The sequence below is a fragment of the Loxodonta africana genome, chromosome X, assembly GCF_030014295.1.
Source record: "Loxodonta africana isolate mLoxAfr1 chromosome X, mLoxAfr1.hap2, whole genome shotgun sequence".
NCBI lineage: Eukaryota > Metazoa > Chordata > Mammalia > Proboscidea > Elephantidae > Loxodonta > Loxodonta africana.
Genome location: NC_087369.1, coordinates 54,933,746 through 54,949,017, shown reverse-complemented (window position 1 = coordinate 54,949,017; position 15,272 = coordinate 54,933,746). Strand labels below are relative to the sequence as shown.

The following is a 15,272-nucleotide window of genomic DNA, read 5'->3' as shown; positions in this document are numbered from 1 at the left end:
GGACACTATATAATGATTAAAGGGACAATGTACCAAGAGGATATAACCATATTAAATATTTATGCACCCAATGACAAGGCTGCAAGTTACATAAAACAAACTGTATCAGCATTGAAAAGTGAGATAGACAGCTCCACAATAATAGTGGGAGACTTCAACACACCACTTTCAGTGAACGACAGGACATGCAGAAAGAAGCTCAATAAAGACACGGAAGATCTAAATGCCACAATCAACCAGCTTGACCTCATAAAAAAAAAACCATAGACATATACAAAACACTGCACCCAACAGCAACCAAGTATACTTTCTTTTCCAGTGCACATGGAACATTCTCTAGAATAGACCACATATTAGGCCATAAAGCAAGCCTTAGCAGAATCCAAAACATTGAAATATTACAAAGCATCTTCTCTGACCATAAGGCCATAAAAGTGGAACTCAATAACAGGAAAAGCAGGGAAAAGAAATCAAACACTTGGAAACTGAACAATACCTTGCTCAGAAAAGACTGGATTATAGCAGACATTAAGGATGGAATAAAGAAATTCATAGAATCCAATGAGAATGAAAACACTTCCTATCAGAACCTTTGGGACACAGCAAAATCGGTGCTCAGAGGCCAAGTTGTATCAATAAATGCACACATCCAAAAAGAAGAAAGGGCCAGAATCAAAAAACTGTCCCTACAACTTGAAGAAATAGAAAGAGAGCAACAAAAGAAACCCACAGGCACCAGAAGAAAACAAATAATAAAAATTAGAGCTGAACTAAATGAAATAGAAAACAGAAAAACATTTGAAAGAATTAACAAGACCAAAAGCTGGTTCTTTGAAAAAATCAACAACATTGATAAACCACTGGCCAAAATGACAAAAGAAAAACAGGAGAGGAAGCCAATAACCCAAGGAAGAAATGAGATGGGCGATATTACAACAGACCCAACTGAAATTAAAAGAATCATATCAGATTACTATGAAAAATTATACTCTAGCAAATTTGAAAACCTAGAAGAAATGGATGAATTCCTAGAAACACACTACCTACCTAAACTAATACAAACAGAGGTAGAACAACTAAATAGACCCATAACAAAAGAAGAGATTGAGAAGATAATCAAAAAACTCCCCCAAAAAAGCCCTGGTCTGGACGGCTTCACTGCAGAGTTCTACCAAACTTTCAGGGAAAGGTATTTCAGAGCATAGAAAAGGATGGAATACTACCAAACTCAATCTATGAAGCAACCATGTCCCTGATACCAAAACCAAGCAAAGACACCCCAAGAAAAGAAAATTATACACCTATATCCCTCATGAACGTGGATGCAAAAATCCTCAACAAAATTCTAGCCAATAGAATTCAACAACGTATCAAAAAAAAAATTCACCGTGAACAAGTGGGATTCATACCAGGTATGCAGGGATGGTTCAACATTAGAAAAACAAGTAATGTAATCCATCACATAAATAAAACAAAAGACAAGAATCACATGATTTTATCAGTTGACACAGAAAAGGCATTTGACAAAGCTCAACACCCATTCCTGATAAAAACTCTCAGCAAAATAGGAATACAAGGAAAATTTCTCAACATAATAAAGGGCATTTATACAATGCCAGCAGCCAACATCATCCTAAATGGAGAGAGCTTGAAAGCATTCCCCCTGAGAACGGGAACCAGACAAGGATGCCCTTTATCAGTGCCCTTATTCAACATTGTGTTGGAGGTCCTAGCCAGAGCAATTAGGCTAGATAAAGAAATAAAGGGCACCCATATTGGCAAGGAAGAAGTAAAAGTATATTTGTAGACGACATGATCTTCTACACAGAAAACCCTAAGGAATCCTCAAAAAAAAACCTACTGAAACTAACAAAAGAGTTCAGCAGAGTATCAGGGTAAAAGATAACATACAAAAATCAGTTGGATTTCTCCAAACCAACAAAAAGAACATCGAAGAGGAAATCACTAAATCAATGCCATTTACAGTAGCTCCCAAGAAGATAAAATACTTAGGAATAAATCTTACCAGAGATGTAAAAGACTTATACAAAGAAATCTACAGTACACTTCTGCAAGAAACCAAATGGGACCTACATAAGTGGAAAAACATACATTTTCATGGATAGGAAGACAACATTATAGAAACGTCTGTTCTATCAAAAGCGATCTATACATTTAATGCAATTCTGATCCAAATCCCAATGACATTCTTTGATGAGATGGAGAAAGAAATCACCAACTTCATATGCAAGGGAAAGAGGCCCCGGATAAATAAGGCATTACTGAAGAACAGATACATAGACCAATGGAACAGAATTGAGAATCCAGACAAATCTATCCACATATGAAGAGTTGATATTGACAACTCCGCAAAACAGTTAAATGGGGAAAAGACAGTCTTTTTAACAAATGGTGCTGGCAGAACTGGATATCCATCTGCAAAGAAATGAAACAAGACCCATACCTCGCTCCATGCACAAAAATGAGCTCAAAGTGGATTAAAAACCTAAATATAAAATCTAAAATGATAAAGATCATGGAAGAAAAAATAGGGACATCGTTAGGAGCCATAATACTTGGTATAAACAGTATACAAAACATTATTAATTATGCAGAAGAAAAACTAGATAACTGGGAGATCCTAAAAATCAAACACCTATGCTCATCCAAAGACTTCACCAAAAGAGTAAAAAGACTACCTACAGACTGGGAAAAAGTTTTTAACTATGACATTTCCGATCAGCGCCTGATCTCTAAAATCTACATGATACTGCAAAAACGCAACAGCAAAAAGACAAATAACCCAATTAAAAAATGGGCAAAAGATATGAATAGACACTTCACTAAAGAAGACATTCAGGTAGCTAACAGATACATGAGGAAATGTTCACGATCATTAGCCAGTAGAGAAATGCAGATCAAAACTACAATGAGATTGCATCTCACTCCAACAAAGTTGGCATTAATCCAAAACGCACAAAATAATTAATGTTGGAGAGGCTTTGGAGAGATTGGAACACTTAGACACTGCTGGTGGGAATGTAAAATGGTACAACCACTTTTGGAATTGATTTGGCACTTCCTTAAAAAGCTAGAAATAGAACTACCATGAGATCCTGCAATCCCACTCCTCGGAATATATCCTATAGAAATAAGAGCCTTTACACGAACAGATATATGCACACCCATGTTTACTGTAGCACTGTTTACAATAGCAAAAACATGGAAGCAACCAAGGTGCCCATCAATGGGTGAATGGATAAATAAATTATGGTATATTCACACAGTGGAATACTACGCATTGGTAAAGAACAATGAGGAACCTGTGAAACATTTCATAACATGGAGGAACCTGGAAGGCATTATGCTGAGTGAAATTAGTCAGTTGCCAAAGGACAAATATTGTATAAGACCACTATTATAAGAACTTGAGAAATAGTTTAAACTGAGAAGAAAACATTCTGTTGTGGTTAGGAGATGGGGGAGGCAGGGAGGGTGGGAGAGGGGTGTTCACTAATTAGATAGTACATAAGAGCTATTTTAGGTGATCAGAAAGACAACACACAATATAGGCGAGGTCAGCACAACTGGACTAAACCAAAAGCAGTTTCCTAAATAAACTGAATGCTTCGAAGGCCAGTGTAGCAGGGGCAGGGGTTTGGGGACCATGGTTTCAGGGGATAGCTAATTCAATTTGCATAATAAAATCTATTAAGAAAACATTCTGCATCCCACTTTGAAGAGTGGGGTCTGGGGTCTTAAACACTAGCAAGCAGCAATGTAAGATGCATCAATTGGTCTCAACCCACCTGGTTCAAAGGGGAATGAAGAACACCAAGGACACACGGTAATTACGAGCCCAAGAGACAGAAAGGGCCACATGGAACAGAGACTACATTACCCTGAGACCAGAAGAACTAGATGGTGCCTGGCTACAACCGATGACTGCCCTGACAGGGAACACAACAGAGAACCCCTGAGGGAGCAGGAGAGCAGTCGGATCCTGACCCCAAATTCTCATAAAAGGACTAGACTTAATGGTCTAAGTGAGACTAGAAGGACCACGGTGGTCATGGCTCCCAGACCTCCTGTTGTCCCAGTACAGAAACCATTCCTGATGCCAACTCTTCAGACAGGTATTGGACTGGACAGTGGGTTGGAGAGGGATGCTGGTGAGGAGTGAGCTTCTTGGATTAGGTGGACAGTTGAGACTATGTTTGCATCTCTTGCCTGGAGGAGAGATGAGGGGGTTAAAAGTTGGCGAAATTGTCACAAAAAGAGAGAGTGGAGGGAGATAGCGGGCTGCCTCATTAGGGGGAGAGTAATTGGGAATATGTATCAAGGTGTATATAAGTTTTGTGTGAGAGAGTGACTTGATTTGAAAACATTCACTTAAAGCACAATAAAAATCATAAAAAAAGTTTTATAAAATCTAATTATCCTTATTATTGAGGGTTATTGGGCTTAGTGGCAAGGTTAGGCCCAAGCCTCTCCTTTACAAACAGTGTAGGTGGCTCCCTTTTCCCCCATTTTGGGGGTATCATTTGAAAATTTAGCCTCTAAAAGGGCCTCCCTCAGACAACAGCAATGGAGCTTATTTCAGCTTTCTTCCTGAATGGGTACTAAAGAGAAACTTTTTCAGTCAGCCTAAAGAAGAGAGATCCTCACTGCCAACAAAACCCCAGTAAAATTCTTATAAACTTGAGAATGCCCTCCAAATTGATAAAGCTCTAGCTAGATCAATCAAGAAAAAAGAAAGATTACAAATTACCTGTATCAGGAACCAGTCCCTGGAGGACATCGTGCTTGGTAAAGTAGAGGGTCTGCAAAAAAGAGGAAGACTCTCAATGAGGTCGATTGATACAGTAGCTGCAACAGTGGGCTCAAGCATAACAATGATTGTGAGGATGGCGCAGGACCGGGCAGTGTTTCCTTCTGTTGCACATATGGTTGCTATGAGTAAGAACCGACTTGATGGCACCTAACAACAACAAATATCAGGAATAAAAAAGGAAACATCACCACAGGCCATTCAGATATTAATCACCTGTTAGCTCCTTGTGTCTGTTTATCAATGAGTTGGAAACCAGGGGTGGGGGGAGCTAATCTCCAACCACCATCATCTGTAAGACCTTACGGAGTTATTGTGATGATTAGAAACAATACTTGGGGCCCTGGTGGTGCAGTGGTAAAGAGCTTGGCTGCTAACCAAAAGGTCAGCAGTTCAAATCCACCAGCCGTTCCTTGGAAACCCTGTGGGGCAGTTCTACTCTGTCCTACAGGGTTGCTATGAGTTGGAATTGACTCGATGGCAACGGGTTTGGTTTGGTTTGGATAAACAACTTATGCCAATAAATTTGAAAACTCAGGTAAAACGGACAAAATCCTTGAAAGACACAAATTACCAAAATGAGCAAAGAAGAAATGGAAAACTTGAACAGCCTTATATTAATTAAGGAAATTGAGTTCATAATTCAAAACCTGCTCACAAGTCCAGAGAGCTTCACTGGTGAATTCTATCAAGGATTTAGAGAAGTAATACCAATCCTAAACAAAATCTTTCAGAAAATAGAAAATGCTTCACAACTCACTTTATGAGAGGACATTCACACGTTAGGCTGGTTCTTTTGTCAAAGCAATTCTGCAATTTTTAGGCTTTAAAACTATTTTCAACCAATGTAAGTATAGTTACAGTTTATTAAGCATCTGCTGTGTTTTAGGAACTTTGCATATATTCCTTACTTGAGTTTATACATGTATTGTTTCTAATCATCACAATAACTCTGTAAGATCTTACAGATGATGGTGGTTGGAGATTAGCTCACTGACTCCCCCCTACCCCTAGTTTCCAACTCATTGATAAACAGACACAAGGAGCTAACAGGTGATTGGATGATGGATTTATGATCCAGAGTCCCTGCTAACCTGTGTTGGAGGATGTAGCTTAGACCTGAGGCTGTAATGGGGCTCTTTAGTACCTATTTCATGAATTGAAGACAGGGCATGTCTTTCAGCTGCCAAGCAAGTCACAGTCACAAGTGGAGGCTGAAAGAGACCCTAGAAGCTGCAAGGCCTACAAAGGCTGCCTGTTTGGCTCACAGTATGGAGGCAAGAGGCGCAAGAACTGTCTCCCACCTTGCACCAGAGGGTCGAGACTGCAAGTCAGGGTCAAGCCAGTTTCCCCCTTCAGAGGCCAAGTGACCTCACCTTACTATATCACCTTCCAGGGGGATGGGACATTTAAGCCCCCTCTCCGCAGTGGATGGATGCTTGAGGAGCAGAAGTCTGTCCATTCCTCCATACTACTCCAGCACACATTTGTGTCTTCACAGACGTGTAGAGTTGCCGGCATTTTACTAGTGATGAAACTGAACTTAGAATGATTAAGTGATGTCTATGAGGTTTTGTATACGGCGTGGGACTGACTCTGACTCTAGAGCTCTGGGTTGTTCCTCTGTGCTACACTACCTCCCAATTTAGATTTTCTGTACAAAAAACATACCTTTTTTCTTCCTAACCTATGGAGTTGTCACAGTCATCTGAACTGCATGTCAGCTGTTGACAGGTATCAGAAAGGAGATGGTTATTACAGGTACAAATAATGTTATTCTTTATCTAAACGGAGAATTTGGGAACTCCTCTTCTTGTCAAGTAGTTGATCAATATTTTTTAATTAATTAATTTTGTTGCTGAGAATATACACAGCAAAACATACACCAATTCATGTTTCTGTATGTATAAAAAAAACAGTTCAGTGATATTAATTACTTTGAGTTGTGCAACCATTCTCACCCTCCTATTCTGAGTTGTTCCTCCCTCATTAATATAATCTCACTGCCCCCTAATATTCCTATCTGATCTTTCGAGTTGATATTGTCAGTTTGATCCCATATAGATAGTTCTTAAAATTAATTTGGTATTTTAAATAACTAATCTTATCCTATAATCACAGTTGTAGTTGCTTTAAGAGGTACCTTAGTTATCTAGTGTTGCTATAACAGAAATACCACAAGTGGATGGCTTTAACAAAGAGAAGTTTATTCTCTTACAGTCTAGGAAGGTAGAAGTCCAAATTCAGGGCGCCAGCTTCAGGGGAAAGCTTTCTCTCTCTGTTGGCTCTGGGGGAGGTCCTTGTCTTCAATCTTCCCCTGGTCTAGGAGCTTCTCAGCGTAGGGACCCCGGGTCCAAAGGACACACTCCACTCCTAGCTCTGCTTTCTTGGTGGTGTGAGGTCCCCATGCCTCTCTACTCGCTTCTCTCTTTTATATCTCAAAAGAGATTGACTTAAAACAGAACCTAATCCTGTAGATTGAGTCCTGCTTTATTAACATAACTGCCTCTAATCCTGCCTGATTAACATCATAGGGGTAGGATTTATAACACACAGGAAAATCACATCAGATGACAAAATGGTGGACAATCACACAATATTGGGAATCATGGCCTAGCCAAGTTGACACATATTTTTTGAGGACACAATTCAATCCATAACAAAATGAAACCAAATCATAGATTGCGGAAGTCATTCTAAAGGTTGAAAAACACCTTCATTTTTGCAGAGCCTTCCCTTTGTCAGCCCCATTTTCTCAGAAGAAAACCAAATAACATTTTGCAATTTGAGTTTTTGAAATGCTAGTCTTTTAGGCTATCAGCTGTTAGTTTAGTCTCTTCATTTTAAATAGTCCTTATAAAGGCATTTAAGTAACTCTTATATGGTTGCCAACTCTGATTAAACCTGTTGTCAATTAAATGTAATAAATATTTCACTGTTTAACTGCTGATATGTAAACATATATTCAGACACTTTGACCTATGCACAATCATCATGCAGAAATGGGCTTTTTTCTGACTTAAAAAAAATCGTTGGAATTATCTTTGATTTTGTGCCACTACACAAATTTTGCTTCCAGGGCATTGGCAGGGAAACAGTTCACCTGTAGAAGCCTTCCTTTTTGGTGAACTTCTCCACCAAACACACACACACACACACACACACACACACACACACACACAATATAACATGTTACAACTTGTCAGTAGGAATGGGAGAAGTTAGGGCTTCCCAAGGAATAGGAATGTAAGGCTGAGAATGGTACAGGTAGGAATTGAGATGTCATGTGGATTTTCACCAGACCTTCTCATCCTGATCTGTTTTAGGCTTAGATTCTTGAAGGCTTTACCAGGGCATGTCATAACTGAGAGGGAAAAGTAGGGGAGACTCTGAACCAGCCATGGCTGTGTTGTAGAGAAAGTAGAATGGAATAAACAGGATTCCATTCAACACCTCCTGCCCTTTCTTCCCCAAAAGGATGGGACTCAAGGAGCTGGGTAGAAGGGAAGCTTGTGCGATGTACTTGGGGCAGGAGATCTGCTTCCCAGTTCTGGTGCTGCAGTTTAGTTCACGTGTGGCTTCAGGTAGGTCACGTCACACCTTTGAGCCTTAAATTTCTCTCATATAAAATAGTCGAAATTATACCTTTGTGATGGAGTTGTGAAAATTGGATGGGCTAATAAATGTGAAAGTACTTTGTAAACTGTGAAGTATATATTTAAGTACTCAATCTAATGCACAAATAGGTGGTTTATCTTTTCAAGATATAGTAAAATTTTGGCTCACAACAGCAGATAGAATAAGCGATGGGTAATTGTGTGTGTGTGGTGTGACTTTGGAATATATTATGAATGTATTTTTGGTAGCGAATTTACATTCCTAATTTTTTTTGCTTTGGCTAATACCCTGCATATGAATTTATTGAATACATTCAAACTAACCATACGGATGGGTATCCAAAAGAAAGCTTAGCGGCAAGGGGAAGTAGCCATTTGGGATTAAAACTTTTTCTGGATGTTTTCACATGAGTTTCATTGGTCTCAGGTGCTTTTCTTGATACACTCCCAGCCCTTCCTGACTTAAACCATTGGTGGAACTTTCAGGGAAGGAGACTCACAGTTGTTGATTTTTTTTAATTTAATTAGTTTTTTTTTTTTAAAAAAAACATTGGTATATAAATACATTAGCTTTAAAAAAAATGACTGGGGTCCATGATTTAAGAGGCAAGCATAATATGTCCATAATATGTACAGGCAGTACCCTCGTTTGGTGAGTGTCAGTGTGTGGCAAGCCCTTGAAGGAGTCTCTTCTGATCAGGAGGCTTAGGGGCAACAGGCATTCCTTGACACCTGCTCTGCAGCCTTGGTGACAGGTTGGGGCAAGCATTGAGGAGGACCGAAGCCAAGGCCTCAGATCCTCTGTCTAGACTCAGGCCAGAGGATGCCCACAGCCCTCTCCCTGGTCATACTTCATAGTGGCTGCCTGGTCCAGGCTAGTTCCTCCTGTGCTCTTTGATGTTGCTCAGCTGTAATGCGGGGGCTCTCCTGCCTTTTTTTTCTTTTTTAGATAGTATGTTCCTGGTCCCTGTTTGATTAGGGTGTTTGGGGAATTTTGTTTGTTTTTGTTAGATCTGATTTTCAAATGAGAATAGCTTATACCTTGAGGAATGAGAGCCCTAAGTCAGGATTCCCTGTCTAGAATATCCCACAGGCCTAATCACTTATGAGAAATAGATCCATGTATCTCTCTCTGTGTGTGTATGTGTTTTGTATGTGTGGGGGCAGTGCTGGTTCAGTGGTATAATTTTCACCTTCCATGTGGGAGGCCTGGGTTTGATTCCAAGCCAGTACACCTCGTGCATAGCTACCACTCATCTGCCAGTGGAGGCTTGTGTGTTGCTATGATGCTGAACAAGTTTCAGTGGAGCTTTCAGACTAAGACTAGGAAGAAAGGCCTGGGGATCTACTTCTGAAAATCAGCCAAAGAAAACCCTGTGGATCACAATGGTTTGATCTGCAAACAATCATGGGGATGGCTTAGGACCAGGCAGCATCTTGTTCTGTTTTGCATGGGGTCGCCATGAGTTGGGGCCAACTTGGCAGCTTCTAACAACATTATGTATGTATATGTATGTATGTATGTGTGTGTATATATATATATATATATATATATATATATATATATATATATATATATATATATATACATGTTTAAAGGTCCCTGGGTGGTGTAAACGAGTTGTGCTTGTCTACTAACCTACAGGTTGGTGGTTCGAACCCACCCAGTGGCACTGCAGAAGAAAGAGCTGGCGATTTGCTTCCATAAAGATTATAGCCAAGAAAACCCTGTGGAACAGTTCTACTCTGTAACACATGGGATCACTGTGAGTCAGAATCAACTCGATGACAATAGGTTTTTTAAAAAATATATATGTTTATATACTTTTAAAGAAATCAATAAACGTGCAAAGCACTGAAAAGATTGCACTTTTGCCACCTTTTCCTGAATAATCGCAAGATCTTATATTGGCACGAGTTACTTCCTATATACACTTGCCCATCTTGAATGGAATTTACTGTTTTCTCGTTTATCCACATCTATCCTTTTTGTCCCTCTTTCCCAGGTCACAAAGATTAATCCAGATTAATATCAGGAGGCACCTCAGATCCCATGAGCAGATAGATACTTAGGGCATTCTGTTTTCTGATACTGAATTAAGCATAAAGCTCCTTAGCTAGAGAATTCACGCTTGATTAGTTTCAAACTTATGTGTGCAGTGATCTTCTAAGGCACCGTAAGAACTTGAAGTGACTAGCTGAATCACTTCTTAATCACCAGAGTAAAATGATTTGAGTTAAATCTATGGAAATGATTGGTCTATTTATGAAACACGCACATGCACAACTCTTAATATAATTTAATATAATCAACCAGGGCAGTTTTTCTGAAAATTTACTAAGCCCTTGATTGCTTGCTCAGTGATTGGCAGGGCAGAGGATGTTTTAAAACTATGATGTTTAAGGCTAAATAGCATTATTTAGGAATTACTTCAGTTATTGCTTTATGTAGTGGAAGCAGAAAGTAAAGTTCTACTTTATAGAGACTTTTAATGTATTTCTTATACTCACTGCCAAAAATCACAATTGATTCATTTTTTGTTTTATTCAGAGACACTTTTTTAGAAATCTTGGGTCTATTCTGGCCTATGCCTTCTTGGGGACTGCTGTTTCCTGCTTCATTATCGGGTAAGTGACTCTGATCCACAGAGCTCAGTATTTTGATGTTTGTGATGATGGCAGTTAAGATATCAAGCTGCACTGTCCAATATGGAGCTGCTAGCCATATGTGGCTATATAAATTAAAACCAAGATGAATTAAAATTAAATAAAATTGCCCCCAGTGCCAAGATCTTGGTTTCTAATACAATCCTCCAATAAAAGGAACCAGAGCCCCTCCATTGCAGAAATGGCTGATGAGCCCAGAGTATCTTGTAGTGCCAGAAAGTAAGGAAGTGTTCAAACAAACAAACGAATGGGGGCATGTCAAAGGGACACAAGAGCCAACCCGAAAGAGTCCCAGTGGCCAAAGCTGCAATAATTTAAACAACAATATAAATAACATTTTATGGGATTATAACACAAAGTATAAAATAAGTATCCCTGAGTATATACTGATATAAATAATGATTAGATGAATAAATGGGGGAGAAGTGACAAATCTCCTGTCAGAAGATCTCCAAATAATTTATATAGATACACTGTCTCCCACCAAGGAGGTGGAGCTTAGCCTCCTTTGAGTGAGGGCTGCACGAAGTAACTTCAAATGAGTACAGTACAGAAGTGGAAAAATGAGTAACTTTACAGTGGAGAAACCTGATAAACACTACCTCAGCCAGGTGATTAAGGGTAGCATCCATAGGGATAAATCATGTTGATAGGACATACACTTGTTGTGATGTGTTGAGAACGCCACGTTATCTCTGTGGTTTTCCTCCTTAAAATGTGTTACCTTTGTCTAATCATGACAAAAAATCAGACAAATCCCAACAAAGGGGCATCCTACAATATACCTGACCAGTATTCCTCAAAACCATCAAGATCATCAAAAACAAAGCAAGTCTAAGAAAACTGTCACAGGCAAGAGCAGCCTAAGGAGATGTGACAACTATATGTAATGTGGCCCTGGATGGGATCCTAGACCAGATAAAGGGCATTAGGTAAAAACTAAGGAAATCTGAATAAATTAAGGACTTTAGTTAATTAAAAAAAATTAGTGAGGCAGGGCCAAGATGGCGGAATAGCCAGCTGCTTCCAGCGATCCCTCTTACAACAAAGACCCGAAAAATCAAGTGAAATGATTATTTATGACAAGCTAGGAGCAATGAACATGAAAGGCAAAGTTAAAAAAATGGACCGAGCAGCAGGGGGAGGGAGAGACAGTTCAGAAGTGGAGAGGAGTTGCCGGACCTGAATCGCTGGAATCCCTCAGGCACCATTCCCAGGAGTGGCTGCGGTGGGCTGGTAGTAGTGTTTGGCCGCAATTTCCTCTGGGAGAAGCAGCCAACCACACAGTCTACTCACACTTCTGGACCCAGAGAAGATCCGCGCTCTCGGCAAAAGCTAAGTACTTGCTTATATCTTACCATGCCCCCCACCCCCAAGCTGGCATCAATGGCTGTTGATTTCCTTGGGGCAGAGATGAGCCCATTTGAGTGCCCTGAGCCATGCTCCTGGACTTGGAGAAGGAATAAATTCACAACAGGGGGAAGAGATAATACGCCAGCTCTACCAGCCTGGGGAGCTCATGACAGAAGCAGCTCCCATCCAGGCCTAAACGGTTCCTGGACTTTGAATATGTTCCCCCCTGCATGGACCTGTGTGGGCCTATTTCAGGAGAATAGGCCCTTGCTAGTGGACTGCAACTGTTTAAGCTGTGCAGTGGAGAGGTGGGTGTTTGATATTTGACACTACTTTGCCTATTAAACAGGATCCTCACCTACCCACATCAGGCGCATAAGGACTGCTGGCACCACTCAGGTCACCCCAGCCACCCACGACAGGGGTCCAAAAATAACTGGTACCTCCCAGTCCTCAACCAAAAGCATTGGGTGCCCATGGTCCATCTGCAGAACCCACCCACCTGTACGCTCTAGGGGACAGGGATGCACTTTCCTCAGAGACACTCGGGGGGCGGTTCTCAGCTCCCTGCCTTGTTCAGAGCATGACCCCCTGCTGCAACCAGATACTGGTACCTACACCAAACACTCCTGCCCCTTTAAGACTGTAGGACAGAGCCTGTACCACACACTTGAAGACCAACTGCCCGGACACCTGAGCTGAATCCACACAAGAAAAGTGAATGGACTTATAAGCTCATATACCTGATAACAGCTCTAGCCATCTGGTGACAGGATGTCAGAGCTCCAAAGGCAAAAATAAGCTAGCCCACTCAAGGAACCCATTTGGGCCCATCAAAACTAAAGAAAGCAAGAAACTAGGATACAAGTAAGCAAACATAAAATAAACTAATACAATAACTTATAGATGGCTTGGAGGCAATAGTCAATATCAAACCACATAAAGAAACAGACCATGATCGCTTCAACAAACTCTCAAAACACAGAATCAAAGGACCTTCTGGATGAAGGTGCCTTCCTGGAATTACTGCATGCAGAATTCAGAAGATTAATATACAGAACTCTTCAAGACATGAGGAAGGAGAACAGGCTATATGCAGAACAAGCCAAGGAACACACAGATAAAACAGTTGAAGAAATTAAAAAGGATATTCAAGAACATAATGAAAAATTTAATAAGCAGCAAAAATCCATAGACAGCAATCAGAAATTCAGATTAACAATAAAATTACAGAATTAGACAGCTCAATAGAAAGTCAGAGCAGAAGAATCGAGCAAGTGGAAGGCAGAATTGGTGACCTTGAAGATAAAGCACTTGGTACCAATATATTTGAAGAAAAATCAGATAAAAGAATTTTTAAAAATGAAGAAAGCTTAAGAATCATGTGGGACTCTATCAAGAGAAATAGCCTATGAGTGATTGGAGTACCAGAACAGGGAGGGATAACAGAAAATACAGAGAGAATTGTTGAAGATTTGTTGGCAGAAAACGTCCCTGATATCATGAAAGATGAGAAGATATCAATCCAAGATGCTCATCAAACTCCGCATAAGGTAGATTTTAAAAGAAAGTTGCCAAGACATATTATAATCAAACTTGCCAAACCAAAAATAGAGAGTTTTAAGAGTAGCTAGGGATAAACGAAAAGTCACCTACAAAGAATAAGCTTGGACAACTCGGCAGAAACCATGCAGGAAAGAAGGCAATGGGATGAGTTATATAAAGCACTGAAAGAAAAAAATTGCCAGCCAAGAATCATGTGTCGCAAATATGAAGGTGAAATTAGGATATTTCCAGATAAACGGCAGTTCAGGGAATTCATAAAAACCAAACCAAAACTACAAGAATTACTAAAGGGAGTTCTTTGGTTAGAAAATCAGTAATAAATCAGTAATATCAGGTATCAACTCAAGACCAGAACACTGTACAGAACAATCAGATGTCAGCCCAGTCACGGAAATCACAAAAATAAATCAAGTTTAAAAAAACACTCAAAACAGGGAAACGGCGACGTCATTACGTAAAAGACAACATTAAAATAATAAAGAGGGACTAAGAAATGTAGTCATTCATCTTTCAGATTGAGAGGAAGACAAGGCGATATAAAGAAACAAAAGTTATGTTTACACTTAGAAAAATAGGGCTAAATATTAAGGCAGCCACAAAGGAGACTAACTATCCTACTCATTAAAATAAAATACAAGAAAAAAATAGAAACTCAACAGAAACAAAATCAAAAACAATGAAAAAAAGGAAAAGACAATATATAAAGATAAACTACTCAGCACAAAAAATTAAGCGGGAAAAAGAAACTGTCAACAACACACAAAAAAAGACGTCAAAATGACAGCACTAAACTCATACCTATCCATAATTATGCTGAATGTTAACGGACTAAATACACCAATAAAGAGACAGAGAGTGGCTGAATGGATAAAAAAACACAATCTGTTTGTATGCTGCCTACAAGAGACACACCTTAGACTCAGAAACACAAACAAACTAAAATTCAAAGGATGGAAAAAAATATACCAAGCAAACAACAATCAAAAAAGAGCAGGACATTATGCTGAGTGAAATTAGTCAGTTGCAAAAGGAGAAATATTGTATAGGACCACTATCATAAGATCTTGAGAAATAGTTTAAACTGAGAAGAACACACTCGTTTGTGGTTACAAGAGGGGGGAGGAAGGGAGGGTGGGAAAGACGTATTTACTAAATAGATAGTAGACAAGAACTACTTTGGGTGAAGAGAAGGACAACACTCAACACAGTGGAGGTCAGCACAACTGGGCTAAACCAAA

At 39.7% G+C, this 15,272-nt stretch overlaps 1 protein-coding gene across 2 annotated transcripts in view; it reads left to right on the top strand.

The window, feature by feature from the left end:
- Window positions 1-15,272, top strand: part of SLC9A7 (solute carrier family 9 member A7) — a 289,782-nt gene that overhangs the window by 131,824 nt on the left and 142,686 nt on the right. For both annotated transcript variants that reach the window (XM_023557924.2, XM_010597732.2), the window contains exon 4: window positions 11,000-11,076. In XM_023557924.2, coding sequence (XP_023413692.1) covers window positions 11,000-11,076 — 77 coding nt within the window. The remainder of the gene's footprint in view (window positions 1-10,999; window positions 11,077-15,272) is intronic.